The 15,002-nt window shown below is 42.7% G+C and overlaps 1 protein-coding gene across 5 annotated transcripts in view; it reads right to left on the bottom strand.

The window, feature by feature from the left end:
• Nucleotides 1-1,566: 1,566 nt before the first annotated feature.
• Nucleotides 1,567-15,002, bottom strand: part of rnf220a (ring finger protein 220a) — a 131,415-nt gene continuing 117,979 nt past the window's right edge. For all 5 annotated transcript variants that reach the window (XM_028427054.1, XM_028427052.1, XM_028427055.1 and 2 more), the window contains 5 exons: nt 14,862-14,917; nt 14,614-14,725; nt 8,731-8,842; nt 5,882-5,956; nt 1,567-3,308 (listed from right to left, as the gene is read on the bottom strand). In XM_028427054.1, coding sequence (XP_028282855.1) covers nt 3,237-3,308; nt 5,882-5,956; nt 8,731-8,842; nt 14,614-14,725; nt 14,862-14,917 — 427 coding nt within the window. In that variant the 3' untranslated portion in view covers nt 1,567-3,236. The remainder of the gene's footprint in view (nt 3,309-5,881; nt 5,957-8,730; nt 8,843-14,613; nt 14,726-14,861; nt 14,918-15,002) is intronic.

Below are 15,002 nucleotides of genomic sequence, written 5' to 3' on the forward strand. Positions count from 1 at the left end.
GGGTTCAGATAATGAATGGATTTATAAATTAAACAAGCAGCATCATTCATTTTAAAGACTAAACACTGAAGGGCAGTATTTGCACCTCAAAGTGAGCACACCCAACCAGGAAGAGGGAATGGAACATGGGAAAAAAAAGGGCTTCCATGGCGGACAGGGCAGCGGGACGCGCCTCGGTCAAAATGAACAGCGTGTGTGGGCCAAAACTGATGGGTACACTGGACTTCCACAGAGGACACCTGTTGCTTAAACTGATTTCACAAGTTAACATGAGAGTGTTAGCTGTGCTGTTCAGGAGCACAGGGTGCAGTTTAGTCAGAGTAGTAACAGTGTTAACTAGCAGCAGTAGAGTTTATTCTCTTGACCAAGTGACAGGTGTTTACTACCTTGCAGGCTTCTCCTATTCTTCTTCTTCTTCTTTACTGTTTGGTGCATTGTGGAGTTTGTTTTTGCACATTACCGCCACCTAGAGAGCAGGCTGCATAAATGCTCTATATCTTTTCATGTATTCATGTATTATGTCTGTTTATGTGTTCATTTTCACATCTTGTCAATGTTAAATTGTATAAGAAATACAAAAATGATTGGAAAAAACTGTTAAGATAAAAAGGAAGAAAGGTATAAAACGAAAACGGCCACAACAGTTGAATATGGTTGCTGGATAAACAGCTAAATATGTCACATAAATGGCAGGAGCAAGTTTACCTGACGGAGCTGTGGTCTAAATCAAGGCAAACAGGATGCCAGATAACTAGGATGTCACACCAGCTCGATATTATTTTAGGTGTCTCGGTTTCTGTTGAATTGCACCTGAATTACAGCCTCAGGGTCCTTTTGGATTAAAAAACAAAAATGCCAATACATCCTATTGAAAATGTGTGTGTTATTTTGCCATAATTATTATAATAATTCCTGAGTTGTTTTCAAAAAGCTGTTCTGTCCTTGGAAATGTGTGGCTGAAATAATAAACTTACTTGGTAGGGATAAGTAGAATTGAAAGAAAAAAAAAAACATGGGGTGGTTACTGAGATTTACAATTATTTAATTAATGTCAAATGTAGTTTACAAACGGGAAAGACATGTACCATTTCCAAGAATATACAAGACAGTTAGTTCCGACACAATTCTCTTGTGCAGTTTCTTCTCTTTGGGGCAGATTTCAACAGGAATCACAACATGAATGCAACAGCATAGCATCATATCCTGGTTTTCTGTTCAGTATTCATCCAATTAGGATTTGTAACTACATAAAGTGGCACAAACATAAGTAAAAGTTTAGCAGTAGACATGACCTCGGACCAACTCATGCTTTCTTTGCCCCAGAGCTATAGGAGGGATCCCAGATCCCCTTTACTTCTGACAGATAGAGGGCCTTTATTAAACAGCTGATGAGAATGATCAACTTTGTCCCTATGAGAAAGAGCGAACACTACTGAGATGACACATGAAGTCTATTGAAAGCATATGAACAGAAAGCGTCTTCTGCATTAAGGCCATCTTCGTCACCTTTTCATCGTAATCCTTTGTCTTAGTTTACCACCCAGGTCGCGTGAACAGGAACACTCATGGTATTTGAGAAGTTTTATTTTTTCTTTTTTTCAGTATTTCTTACAACAATACAGACATCACAGAATACATAGTTTTACAAACACAAAGCACACCACCACCTTGGCTGCTGCTGATGCTGCTGCTGCTGCTGCAAAGGGCGGAAAAAGGGAAAGGGAGAAAGACTGCTGCGGGTTCTGGAGGTTGCCAGTTCAGTCTTGGCCATCCTTCTTTTCCAGAGACTTCCCTTCATTCATTATCGCTTAGAAAGAACATGCCCTTTGGGTTGCAGTTTTGGGACCTTTTTTTTGCAGCATAGCAGTAGGAGAACAATGGAAAAAGCTTTTTTTTAGACATGTAGGGGTAAAATGAAAAGAAAGTGTCTAGACTATGATCTGAGCATGTTGTTACGCCAACTGACAGGAAGCAGAAACAGAGGTTAAAAGAAGAGGTTGAGCTGGACAATGTTTCAACTAAAGAGCAGCTCTGCTTGTTTGCAGGAAATCTTGGGCAATAGCAAACTCTCCATTCAATATAACTAACACAACATCTGTCCTTGCTTCATGTTCAGATCTACAGCTTTTCAGGGTACTCTGCAGAAAAATTACACCACCTAAATTTTGACCATCTAGTCTTGAGTAGTTTATTATTACTTTTTTTTTAAATTCCTGTACAATCAAATAAAACTTCAATGGATCTTCAAATGATCTTTTTTTAAAAAATACAGAAGGCTTTTTTTCTTCAAGCCATTTTTTCCCCCAAGCATTGTTCCCAAACCCTTCCAACTAAAAACAGGACTTTGATATTATATACTTCTGTGTGTGTCTGCTGATGGTAATGTGTGTGTCTGTGTGTACACGTGTGTGTGTGTGTGTGAACTCTATGTCATTTACACCCAACATTGTAAACATACATAGAACTATATTACATGTGCTTGCACTGCATCTTGGAGGGGGAGAAAATTTGGTTTACTTCACTAGAACACCACAAAAGAAGGGGAAGGAAAGGAGGGCAAGTGAGTGAGAGGAAGAAGAAGAGGAGGAAGAAGAGGTGGAGGAGGGTGAGTGTCAGACTCCTTTTCAAGGTTGTGAGGTTATTCTCAGTTTGGTTGAAAGCTCAGTTTTACAGGCCCCTTTTTTAATTCTCATAAGCAACACTTGCATGAAGATAGAGGTGAACAAAAAACAACTAAAGAAGCTTTCTGTCAAGTCATCGGGGAAAAAAGCCTGTTGTCCAGCACCACTGAAATATCAAAGAAGAGCTAGCGAGGGGGAAAACGTTTTTATATTCTGCAGTACGAAGTTCCTTTCAGGTCCACCTCCAGCAGCATGAAGCTGTCAGGTCTCAGCAGGGCTAAGCTGGGTGTCTCCACTGACTAAAGGTACTACAGTGGAAGAGGGAGCCATGGGAAGGAGAAACAGGCCTGTTCACCATCACAGGTTTCAGGTGTCCATTTTTTTTCTATGTGAGTTGAATGACAGGGCAACTGCCAGAGAGTCAGTGAGGGCTGCTCATGCCATTCATTCAAGCCAGTTTCACCCTCCTCAAAGAGCGGGCGCTGTCTTGACGACAGCCGCGTAGTCTCTGAACGCTCTCTGAGAGAGAAAACGAACAATGATCCGTGGGAAGGGAGATGAAATCTAAGATGGAGGAATCGGCTAAAAGGATGAGGAGGCAGGGGGTTGTGCTCTTTACAGGTAGACACGCCTCAGGTCTCCAGGTGAGGTGATGGTGTTGCACTGCGGGCACAACTTCTTGTTCCCCTGTGGTAGATGGAGAGAATACAATTAGGATTATGATTGCTTTGAAAAATGTGTGATACAATGAGCCTCTCGGATCTTAAGAGTCTATGTGAATCCCGCCTGTGCATTTTCTCTTCCTTCACTATCCTTTGATGGTGTGCCATCTGCAGTAAAGCAGCAGGTGATAATATGCAACACAGGGCTGACAGGATTCTGACTGGGTGGTCTCCACCACTGTCCTCCTCTCTGCCCGTTTCTTTCTTTTGTTGGCTGGTAACTTCTGTCTGCAGGCGCATTCCTTCGGACTATTTTCACTTTACAGATGTATGAAGAAGTATTACCAGTGAAACTATGTTTAACTATGATGATTTAACGCCATTCTAAATATCACACCTCCCCAAAAAGTGACCTTTAAGACATACAAAACTGATCATCAACCACCACAAACGTGTCCCTTTGGTATGTGGAGGCCCTCATCAGTCCACTGTAATGTGTGTAGGTGGTGTATAGGAAGCAGCGAGGTGAGTGTTAACCCCACAAAACGGTGGGTGTAATATCTGACATGAGCCTAACAGAATGCAGGGATCTCATAAGTGGAATACCTGCACTTTCAAAGTCTGTACAGGTTCGTCTGACCTATCAGGATTTATGGGCTTCTTTTCCTGAACGCCACTGAATAAACTCTGTCAGGCCAGGGTAGTCAAAAAAATGTAAACAGAGTCTCAAGAAGATGAGTGGAAAGTGAAGAGCCTGACAGATATTACACATTCCTGCTAAGAGGATTTGTGGCTCCGTAGTAACCAAAACAGACTTGAGAGGAAAGAAGAGGAGGAAGAAGACTACGATTCTGAAGAAGGAAAGACAAAGAAGATGACGAAGACAGAAGAAGAGGTACATAAAGAGCAGGAGAAGAATAAAAGGAAGAAAAAGAAGACACGAGCAAGAGGGAAAAGAAGAAGAAGACAAATAGGGGATGAGAATGTAATCAACGTAGTCCATAAGTTTTCCAAAGTTACACAATGTTTCTTCCTTTACATTTGTATAAACTGTCCAGTTACTATGTATTAATCATAAACTAATGCTGCATTCATGTACCAGACTTCTCTGTGATCCACAAGAGAAAATAAAAACCCCTGATGTACACCTGTCACGTCCCTATTACACTCAAAGATAAAACAGAAATATGCTTTGGCGACTTCTGTTGTCACACACTGTGTGCGAGTGTGTGTGTGGGAGCATTCCTCTTGTTTGTTTGCATGCCTGTCGGAGCTCTGTGCTCCTCTTTAGCGTGGGCGGTTAAGCGTGTGTGGGTGTGTGCCTGTCATGCTGTGCTCCAGCTGCCTTGCTCATTAAAGCAGTAAGAGGCTGGGCTGACGGTAACTAGATTCCCGGGTATTTACTTTGATCAGCTTGGCCCTCCTGTTTTTATAGCCGTCTCCAGGCTAGGAGTTTAATGCCCCATACATTAGACCAGCGACGGCAGCACAAGCGTGCACACGCTCACACAAAGAGCACAGGTGGCAGATGGGAAACAATGGGCTTTGTTCAAAAAAATGCTTAATAAGATGAAAATGTTGTGTTAACCTTATGTTTTTTTCTTATTTATTTAATTTGTATTGATCATATAGACAATCAGCAGGGTTCATGAGTTTCATTCTTCTGTGGTTTCAATCAACGCAGATCAGCAGTTTAACAGGTTGTTAAACTGTGAAAAATGGAGACATCTTTGCCCTGTACTCTGCAGCTTCTTCCTCAACTCTCACCAGGCTAAGCAGCACTTAGACTCAACTGTGAGCTCAATTAAACTCTACAAGTACTCAACTGTGTGCAATACTATCATGCTATGTTTATCTCTAAGTCTCCGTCTGAGCCATAAGCCTTTACCTTTGGTGATGTAACTCCCCTTTTAATGATACTAAATGTGTGCTAATTTACACTTACAGCATATTGTTCTATGTTTGCAATGTAAAAGTGGCTGATTGGTGATCATTTAATTTGGGCTCAAAGTGGTCACGATGTAACACTGAGCAGGTAAAGCACAGGTAACAAGGAACATACTATGTAACGGGACAAGTACGTTGACAATAGTGGAAAAACATGGAGAGAAAAGAGAAGCAGCACAGACATCAGTGAAAGTACTGTTTATCCTCCCTGCAGCATGAACACCATTTTTCTTTGCGCTCCATTTACCACATTAGCACCAGCTAATTACACACTACTGAATATATTAACCTAACTAATAACCAACAACAAAACCTCTGATGTGTGTACAGACCCGAGGTACTAGGTTGAAGTCATTGGTGGTTAGAGTTGACCACTTTATTCCAACATTTTAACAAGCCTTTTGGGGACCATTCCATCTAAGCTTTTACCCCTCTGAGACTACAAGTGTTTGCATTGCCTGGATTGTGCGTGCAGCAAGAGAACAGGTCATTTGGGATGTATTCCATTTTAGTTCTTCCCTGTGGGGCACGGATACAGAGAGAAATTCACTGACTATGAAATGAGGCTGTAATAACTGCATGTCATGAGGAGCTGCCCTGAAGCACAAAGGAGTGTGTGTGTGTGTATATGTGTGTGTATGTCTAGCGTACCAGAGTCCTGAGCCAGCATTCTTCACAATGGACATGCCAGCACTGGATGGAGGTGAGCGGCATCGTGTAGGAATCCTAAAAACAGAACAAAACACAGAAGTTACACAAAATGGTTCACAATACACACACACACACACACATATCCTTTATCAACGAGCCACCAACACTGACCATTTCCTGGCCAGCCAACAACATCAAACCACTAACCATGGAACAACACAGCCAGCAGCCACAGAACCACTGAGCAAGGCAGCATAGGGGACAACTGAACCGGCAACCTGCACATCACACACATGTACAGACATAACATCAGGCAAGCAACGAGCAAAGACGAAGGGAGGCAGGCAAAGGGAGAAGATGAGGGAGAAAACCGTGAACGAGGTCTTTTTTTCTTTTACTCTCGAAAAGAACGGAGAGATGAGGGAAGAATGGAGGGGTGAGGAAGAGGAGCGGAGGAGGGAGGGAGTGCCTTACCCTCCGTAGGGGCTGTGGGAGGAGCCTCTTTATGCCGCTGCCGTAGCCACCAATCACAAGGCCCCTGTACAGGCAGTACAGGCCGAGGGGGAGGGACTTAGGCTGCCTCTCTCCGACCTCATTGGCCAGTGGCCGGGGCCCTGGCCACGCCCCTATGCTCTTGATCTCCACACCTGACTGGAGAGCAGGCTTCCTCTGCGGAAGGAGGTGGTGGGGGGTGGGGGTGGGGAGGAGAGGAGGGGCAAAGGTGGCAGCTAATCATAGAGGCGGGCTTTGTACTGATCACAAGTGCGCAACAAACACACACACAGACCCACACACACAAGTGTGTGCCAATAGCTTAGCGTAGCAGTAGAGACGTCATAAATGGAATGCTCGTACTTAGCGTAGCAGCGGACAACTTGACAAAAGTCAATGGAAAATTTCGGATATGTCTTTTGAAGTGTGAAGTTTTGTCTACACACAAGTGCAGTTAGTGACATGGCAACATTAGTGGGTTCAACAGACATCAGTCATGAAAGGCCAGCAGGATGAGTGGTGGCTTGCATAGACTTTGAGGGTGCACAGATATCCTTATCGGAATAAAGGTATCCACATCACTACTTTTCACATGTGCACTTCCTAAACTGACCAGCAGATGGAGGTACAAATACACTCACAACAGCTGTCAGGAGAGGTAAGCAGCCCCTTCAAGTTAAGATGGTTTTAACACAAGACCATTTGTCTTCTTAAAATATGCACCACACAATTTAGAGAGGGAATTCTGTACGATTACAAAGTTGTGAAAACCTAGCTGCAGTGGTGTTTCCCCTCGACCTTAAAATCTCCACCCTCTCTAAAATGCACCGTGTCTTGCCAAATGGTGAGAGTAACTTGATGACTTTTAGATGAGACAGTGACAGGGAAGGTGACAGGTTAAAGATGGACAGAGATAGATTAGACAAGTGTGTATGCGTGTTTGTGTTGCTGTGTATGCCTCAGTGTGTGTGTGTGTGTGTGTGTGTGTGAGAGAGAGAGAGAGAGAGAGAGAGAGAGAGATGAGGACAGTGACAGATGAGCAGAGAGGAGCCGTGTGTCCATGGGGCACTGAGTGATCGATCGCTGTGCCTTGCCCTCCGTGTCACCTCAGGCACCCAGCGACCTTTAGGATGCGCAGGCGTCGGTAATTACCCGCTCTACACACACAAGCGCAGGATGCCGACGTTGCACTCTCCACAAGCTTGGAGGACGATACGATGAGTACTTGACATAAAGTGGGGAACACAAACACTGATGGTGGGTGTGTAGGTACAGCTGCATGTCAAGCGAACATTGTTCCTCGTTCTGCCTGATAATGTTGGCTTATATTATTGATCTATGAGCCTAATCAATCAACAATACAAGCACAGGAGCATCTTTTTATACCTAACAATGCAATACTTGCTGGACCTTTACATACTGCAGACATGAATCTATTCAGATGTGAGTTTAAGAAAATCTAAAAGTCATGTAGCACAGCAGTCATTTGTGCCAGCACACAGTCCTGTCACTTGCAAAGCCATGCAGTAGCTACAACTCCACAATACAGAAAGCAATACAAAACCACCAAGTACTCAGAAATGCTCTGAGAAGCTAAAAAAATGAGATGTCAATAGTTCCAACATGCACAATGTGTATCAGTCACACAACAAACATCTGCCACTCAAAGCTACAAACTTCACAGAGGTCAAGAACTAAAGACAACAAGAGTGGGTAAAGTGGGCAAAGGGCAGTGTTGTGTGATAGTAACACTGAATGTGGTCAGGAGGTTTGGAAAACAGATTAAAGTTACACCTCTTTAAATTATAGTTAATTCAGTTAAAGAGGAAGATAGGGACAGCCTTTGGCTGTCAGGCTGCAGGGATGCGGATTAATCCACTGTTTGAAGGACAGACAATATAAAACAGATTGTGACATGAGGAGCAGTGGGGCAGCTTGTGATAGCTGTGTGACCGATGAGGACAGGGTTGAGGCTACAAAAAGCCTGCAGACAGGCTTTGCACTGACAACATTTTTACTTTAAGCTATTGTCTTTGTGCTGTAAACAGGAGGCTGGAAACAGAGGAGACTTGGGCAGGAGTGCCATGTGGCTTGCTGGTGCTCTAACTATCAGGGCAATCAACCCAACATCGCACATCAAAGTATGGAAGAGGCAGTGTAAACCTGTTGTGACAAAATACTGGGGCCTTTTAAATCCCAACTAGATCTAACTATTTCTAAATCATGGTTTCCCTTGTTTCTGGTATTAGAATCAAGTTTTAGAAACACTAGATGCTGCACCTTCTGACAAAGGCCTGATACTCCCCCCTTTTAAGACCTGATGTACAGACAAATATTCATATGAGTGTGGTACTCACCATGCAGATAAGACACTTGTATCGGTCTCCTCGGAGGATCTGCTTCTCCAGCTCTCTGATTCGAGCCTTCAGAGCCTCTATAGTGGTAGCCGTGGACTCTTCCTCTGTTACTCTGCAGCAGGAGAAGAGAGAGTTCAGGTTTAGATCCATGACTGCAACTATTGATAATGTCAAAACATCTTCACAACAAAAACAATCTTGATTGTTGCTTTGGCTTGTTCTGCAGTGTAAACCTGCGCGTTTCTTCACTCACAGTCATATAACATGTTTCTATTGAACTTTCTATGTCCCTGTAGCTCTGCTGGACATCTCTGAACTCTCATTTATTTTTCTTTGTGTGCAGTATATAGTACTTACATCCTTCTATTTAACACATCTGTATCCTCAAAGGCCCTATCTTAACCCCGTATTTACTTCAGTATCCATCTCTTATCCTCACCGTTTTTTAATTATTGACTGCACCCTCTTCTTCGCCCTCTGATTTTAACTTAACTGGCCTGTGGACTTTTCCTAAACATCTCATATTCCACCCTCTTCATCTTCTCCGTTATGTTTCTTCATGTCAACCTCCCCTTGCTATTTATTTCCTTGCCTCTGTATTTATCTCCTCATCTCCATGTGTCCTTGCTTCATCCCTCTTGTCTTCGTTCCATCCGGCATCCTCCCTTTCTTCCTGCCTCTGAGTAGCCTCTGATTAATGTGTACCGTGATAACACAAAATGTGCATTTAACACTGTCCTACAGCATATGAAGCAGCCATAACTAAATCAATACGGACGACGCACAAACCGCAATGCTGCTGATGATTCTGTGCGAGGAGACAAGACCGCACAAGCCAGCTGGTGTTTATTATGGCCATCCACTCACTAGCAAGATGCAATAATAGTGTGTGTGTGTGTTTATGGTGATGTGGTCATTTTGCAGTCTGATAGCTAGCTGATCTATGGTATCGATCTGGATGGGGAAGGACAAGCAGAGAGGGAAGGGAGGGTGCGAGGAATAAGTGGCTGTTGGTGCATGTGTGTGTGTGTGTGTGTGTGTGTGGCCTATAATATGGCTCCATTTGCTGCATCCTCAAACAGCAAAGGAGAATGGCTGCAGGGAAGAGGAAAGGAAACAAGGATGGACTCTCCTTATTTCATTCTAAGAGCTGGGTTCCTGTAAATTAATTTTTCTGCAACAGCCATAGTTTTAAATCTGAGCTCCTTGATTCATATCACCAAACAAGCCCATTAAAATAAATTGAACATTTAAACTAAATTGAAGATTAAATTAAAATTAAACATTTCAGGTTTGCATGGTGATCATCAGATTGTGCTAAGCTGCACAATAAAACTCAGCAGATTATAACTGCAGAAATTTGTCCAGGGAAAAAAAAAAAAGTTTGACGGCTTCTCCCACATAAAAAGAGATCACATGGTTTTTGATTTTTTTCTACGTTTTTTTTACAGATACAGAATTACATTTTTTTTTTTAATAAAATCGGTAGGTCTCTTCGTGCCAACGTTTGAACTGAAATCTTTTTTTTGTCCCTCTCTGCCACGAGGTCTGGACTCCTCTTGCTCAAGCACAAGTTGATTTTTGTGTGGCCACAGAATCTTGAAGCCTCTGGTTAAAATGCACCTATACTGTAGTAGGAGGTTCTTCCTTTCCACCTATACTAGCTCCTCCCCGTAACCCCATCATCATCCCATGTCTATAAAGGCCTAGCCTGACTCGCCACCCTGTGCCCTATAAACTGCTTTACCCTCTCCTCTTATTAGTACTGAGCTTGTAAAAAGCCATTTAGCCTTGATTAGCCAGCTAGCTTATAAAGCAGCAGTGGACTCTGGGCTGGACAGAGCTGGATGGGGGTTGTCCTTTCAAACAAGGCTGTCTCCTTTTTTTAACAGCTCCAATAAATCTTGCTGTCGCTCAGCTGCCCACAAAACTCTGCAAAAGGGTCATTTCCTGTCCGACGAGGAGAGGAAAAGAAAGTTTTTCTCTTAAGATTTGTGCAACTCACTTTCTCAGACAGCCAACAACAGCCTATTCTACATCTCTAATGAATATTCATTTAGCTCATCTGTTTTATAGAAAGATGAGAATTGTCCTAATGCTATAAAATCACATTGATCTTTGTTAACACAGCTGTGGCCATCTAAACAAGGGGTGGGGAGAAGTGACAGAGGTGCTGCAGAGATTTAACGGCGGTAAGGATGAGAACAAGATGACTTCACAGGGCCAAGCAAAGGAGAGACAACTCTCTGGGGCTAGATGTGACTTACAGGGAGAAAAACAACCAGCAAGAAGCACAAGTACAAATCCTTGACTTTTAAAAACCTTACACTATTTGTGTATGCCACTGATTTAAGCTTGCTCAGGGGGTTTTTAGCCTTTCCAGTCTCGGAGCCAAAACAGGAAAATTTATTCCACTCTGGGACCCAGGTTCAGCAAATGTGTCAGGTAGACACTGAGAATCAAATTAACGGTACAATTTGGGTTACAAACTGAAATGTAAACTGTTCCTGGGTCAGCAAAGAACAGTCTGTGTGAGCTGGCTCTTTTTCAGTGTAACAGCAGTTTTCTTGGTCAGGGAGTCTCAGGAGGACAGTAGCAATACTTAAACTGATTTAAAACACACTTGTTATGCATTTAGTAAAAGGTAATAAAAGACTGACACACCAGTTTGACAACTTTTGGTTCCACATTCAGTCTCTCACTAAATCACACAGGTAAGAATCCTTTTAAGAAGTTTGTTCATTTCAAATTTTCTATTTTCCACTATGCTGGCATAGAAGACAGAAACACTAAAGTGGAAGTACAGCAACAACAGGAAAAGCAGCATACAGTTTGAGGTGTTCATTTAATCTGTCAGATAGCTGTAATCTATTTGTGCTGCAGTTTTTACAAGCTGCCTGATCCAAATACTGAAGTGGAGAACAGGACTTATAACTATTAAACTGACAAGAACATTTCACAAACAGACAACTCTCACTCCTCTTGCGGTTTTGATAAACTGAAAAACATACAATCCACTCCCAGTCAGTGAGAGATCCTTTCTGCAGCAGAACATCTTTGGCAGAGTAACAGACACAGAGGTTTATTTTGGCCTTCTGTCTGTTTTCTCATTATTTTTCTGCAACTAATTATTCCACAATGTCCAGCCATGTTGTTAGTAAATGTATGCAAACTGTGTTTGCTTAACAGGATATCTGTCTCCCATCGATATATTCACTGCTACCTGCAGGACATCTGTCAGCTTTATGTTTGTATTTCTCAGCACACAGGGACGAGGCTCTGGCTTAGCATGTTTTAACTTTTGGCCATGATCTAAGAGCTTGGCATCATAAAAGCAATACTAACACTGAAATACAGCTTCCATTCAAACAACACCCTACTGCTCCAACTTAGTTACTGCTCCATAGGGTCTTTGGATGGTGTGTGTGTGTGTGTGTGTGTGTGTGTGTGTGTGTGTGCGAATGGAAAAAAAAAAGTGAAATTGCTATATGTTTCTATCTCAAGTCATCCCTATGGCAAGCCAGAGAGAGCCCGACAGAGATAGATAGATGGCTCTGCCTCCCTTCTATTTAGCGCTCTGTCCCCAACGTGTGTGAGGCTATTTCTCATTTCATTAGTGCGTGTGTGTGTGTAGCTGAAGATCTCTCCCATCCATCTCAATCAGGCCTGTGTCTTAATCTACTGTCTACCTACATTTTGGCCTCACTCAGCTTCTCTCTCAACAGATGCACACAAAATTGCTAAAATTACAAATCAATTAATTAAAAAAACAATTTTGCCACATTTTGGAAAAATAATGTATCTACTAGGTTGGGATATAAACATAAAACATCTCACATGTATGTGGTGTAAAAAAAAAAAAAAAGCAGTGGTAAATCCCTTTAGAGCATCATTCTCTGCTGCACCCTGTTAACCGAGGCCTTAACTACACTGACACACCATGATAAAACATTTAAGTCACTATTGATTTCCCCTGCCTCTGCCTGCCCGATGTGTGTGTCTGTGTGTAGGTCTCAGATGGCAAAAGGCAAGGGAGGGAGGTTGGGGGGGCATCTTGTAAGTGCCTGAGAAGAATTGAGACAGAGGACAGGAAAAGAACAAAGCAGAGAAATGGGTAGGAGAAACAGGGAGAAATGCAGCTTACCAACATGGCAAAGAAGCAAGAAGAAGAGGAAAATGCATAGACAGAGACTGGGCAGTGTGCGTGTCTGTGTGTAAAGGAGGGGGGGGTGGTGGGTAGAAATCTGGCTTCATCACTTCCAAATTGAGGACAGATTCAATTATTTGCAGAAACCACATGGAAATCTCTTCGCATTGTTCCAGCTGGAGCACCAAATTTGGCAGCAATCACATTGGCGGCATTGGAGAGGCCATTTATCTTGGAGGGGAAAGAGCGTCTCAGGCGTTGTACGTGTATATGTATGTGTGTGTGTGTGTATATGTATGTGTGTGTGAGCTCATTTATCTTGCAGGGGAATGAGCAGGGGAACGAGGACGCCCTGGGAGGCGACCAGATCATTACCCATCTGGGATCAGAGACGGAGAGAAAGAGAGAGAGAGATTTCACTAACGCTGCCCTGAGCAAAGCAACGCGCACACACACACACACACGTGTACAATGTATCAATGTAACGAAAGGAGACAAATCTCATTTTCATTTGGGGACGGAGGGGCACAGAAGCTCCACAAATACGTGCATTTATAGCAAGTAGAGAAGAGTGAGGCAGGGAATTGTTCCAGCCAGCCAGCTGACTGCTTGTTCCAATGCAATCATTCAGCATCTAGTTTGACCCCTTTAAATGGATACTTAGATTAAGGCATGTTCTGCTCCACAACCTCAGCTACATCAGTTTTACCACACACCAACATTTGAGACTATTCAAGAAAGCTAAGATATCTAAATGTTTGCTAAGAAATTATCCTCAAACTTAGTATTATTGTACAATTCTATGAACTAGTACACATGCTGTAGAGCTGAAAGGTGGTTCAGCTTTACTTCTTCACAGAAGACTGAAAAAGCTGATGAAGTTATCAATGACCCTTGGCTCACACACACTGACACTGTGTCGTACTGTGTTCCTCATACACACAAAATAAAACCGGAATGACCACACAACAGACAACTCATCAAAAGCATCCCCTCAATCAGCAAACACACACACAGTTCTTGGCTTGCAGTGTTAATACACTTCAAGCTGCTCTGCTTATTCCCCAGTTATTCCCTCACCTGATATTTAATATGGGGAAAAAATGTTATGCTGATTGATTCGTTTAAATGAAGCATTTATTGCATCCTATCCAGAGCTTAAGCAGTGCATACTGTAAACACTTGTGGCATGAGAAAGCAGTCTTTTCCTAACGGTTTTCTTTTTTTTGGCCAGTAAAAGTATTAGTAATTTTCTGTTGGACAAAGGAGGCATATGTCAGACATGCAGAAGCAACCAATCATCCAAATCTCCCTCTCTCTTTGTATGCTTGGCCACCTGTCTCTCACCTATGCAACAAGCTGGCCTGTATAATAATGCAGGGATAATGTGTGTGAATGAGATGCACGTGATCTAAAGTTTTCATGTGTTTTCACACTATGGGGTTGTTGTCTGTGTGCCCAATATTGGCCCTAAGACAGCTCTGTGTTCTCAGAAAACTAAAAACTACACAGAAAAATCAATACCTGGAGAGACCCTCTGTGTGACATACACACACCAGGCAAAAACAGAATCCACACCAAATGCATCATTTATGATCCTCTACAGATTGACTCTCCCACAAGAAAAACAACTCATCAGAAAGTCATGAAAAGACCACGAGTGAAAGAGGGAGAGAGAGGTGTGCGTGTGTGTGAGTAATTTTCATGTTTAGATCACATGCACATCATTTACTTACTTTTCGATCTCACTGTTTTTACAGGTGCGTGGTGCGCTGGAGGAAGAGGAGGAAGATGAAGGGGTGCTGGGGTCCGTCTTGCTGCTTTCTCCGTTGCTTGTTGAAGGCATCTCTGTAGGAAATAGGTCAATTGCTCAACACTGAATGGTGACTTTCCCAGCAGTAACACCTGCTTTTTATACAGCAGATGTAGTAATCAATGTCTGAATAGCCTACACTGTATTATCATTGTTTTTTGCCCAACTTACCATCATTGGCCCACTTTGAGAATTCAGGCGTTATTCTGTTAGAAGGCATCCCGCCACTGAAACACAGAGAAACATACTGACATTAAGGGACCTTTCTACATTGCTAATAGTGCTAAGTTCGTACTTTCATAGTGTGTCAAG

Source organism: Parambassis ranga, chromosome 17, assembly GCF_900634625.1.
Source record: "Parambassis ranga chromosome 17, fParRan2.1, whole genome shotgun sequence".
Taxonomy (NCBI): Eukaryota; Metazoa; Chordata; class Actinopteri; family Ambassidae; genus Parambassis; species Parambassis ranga.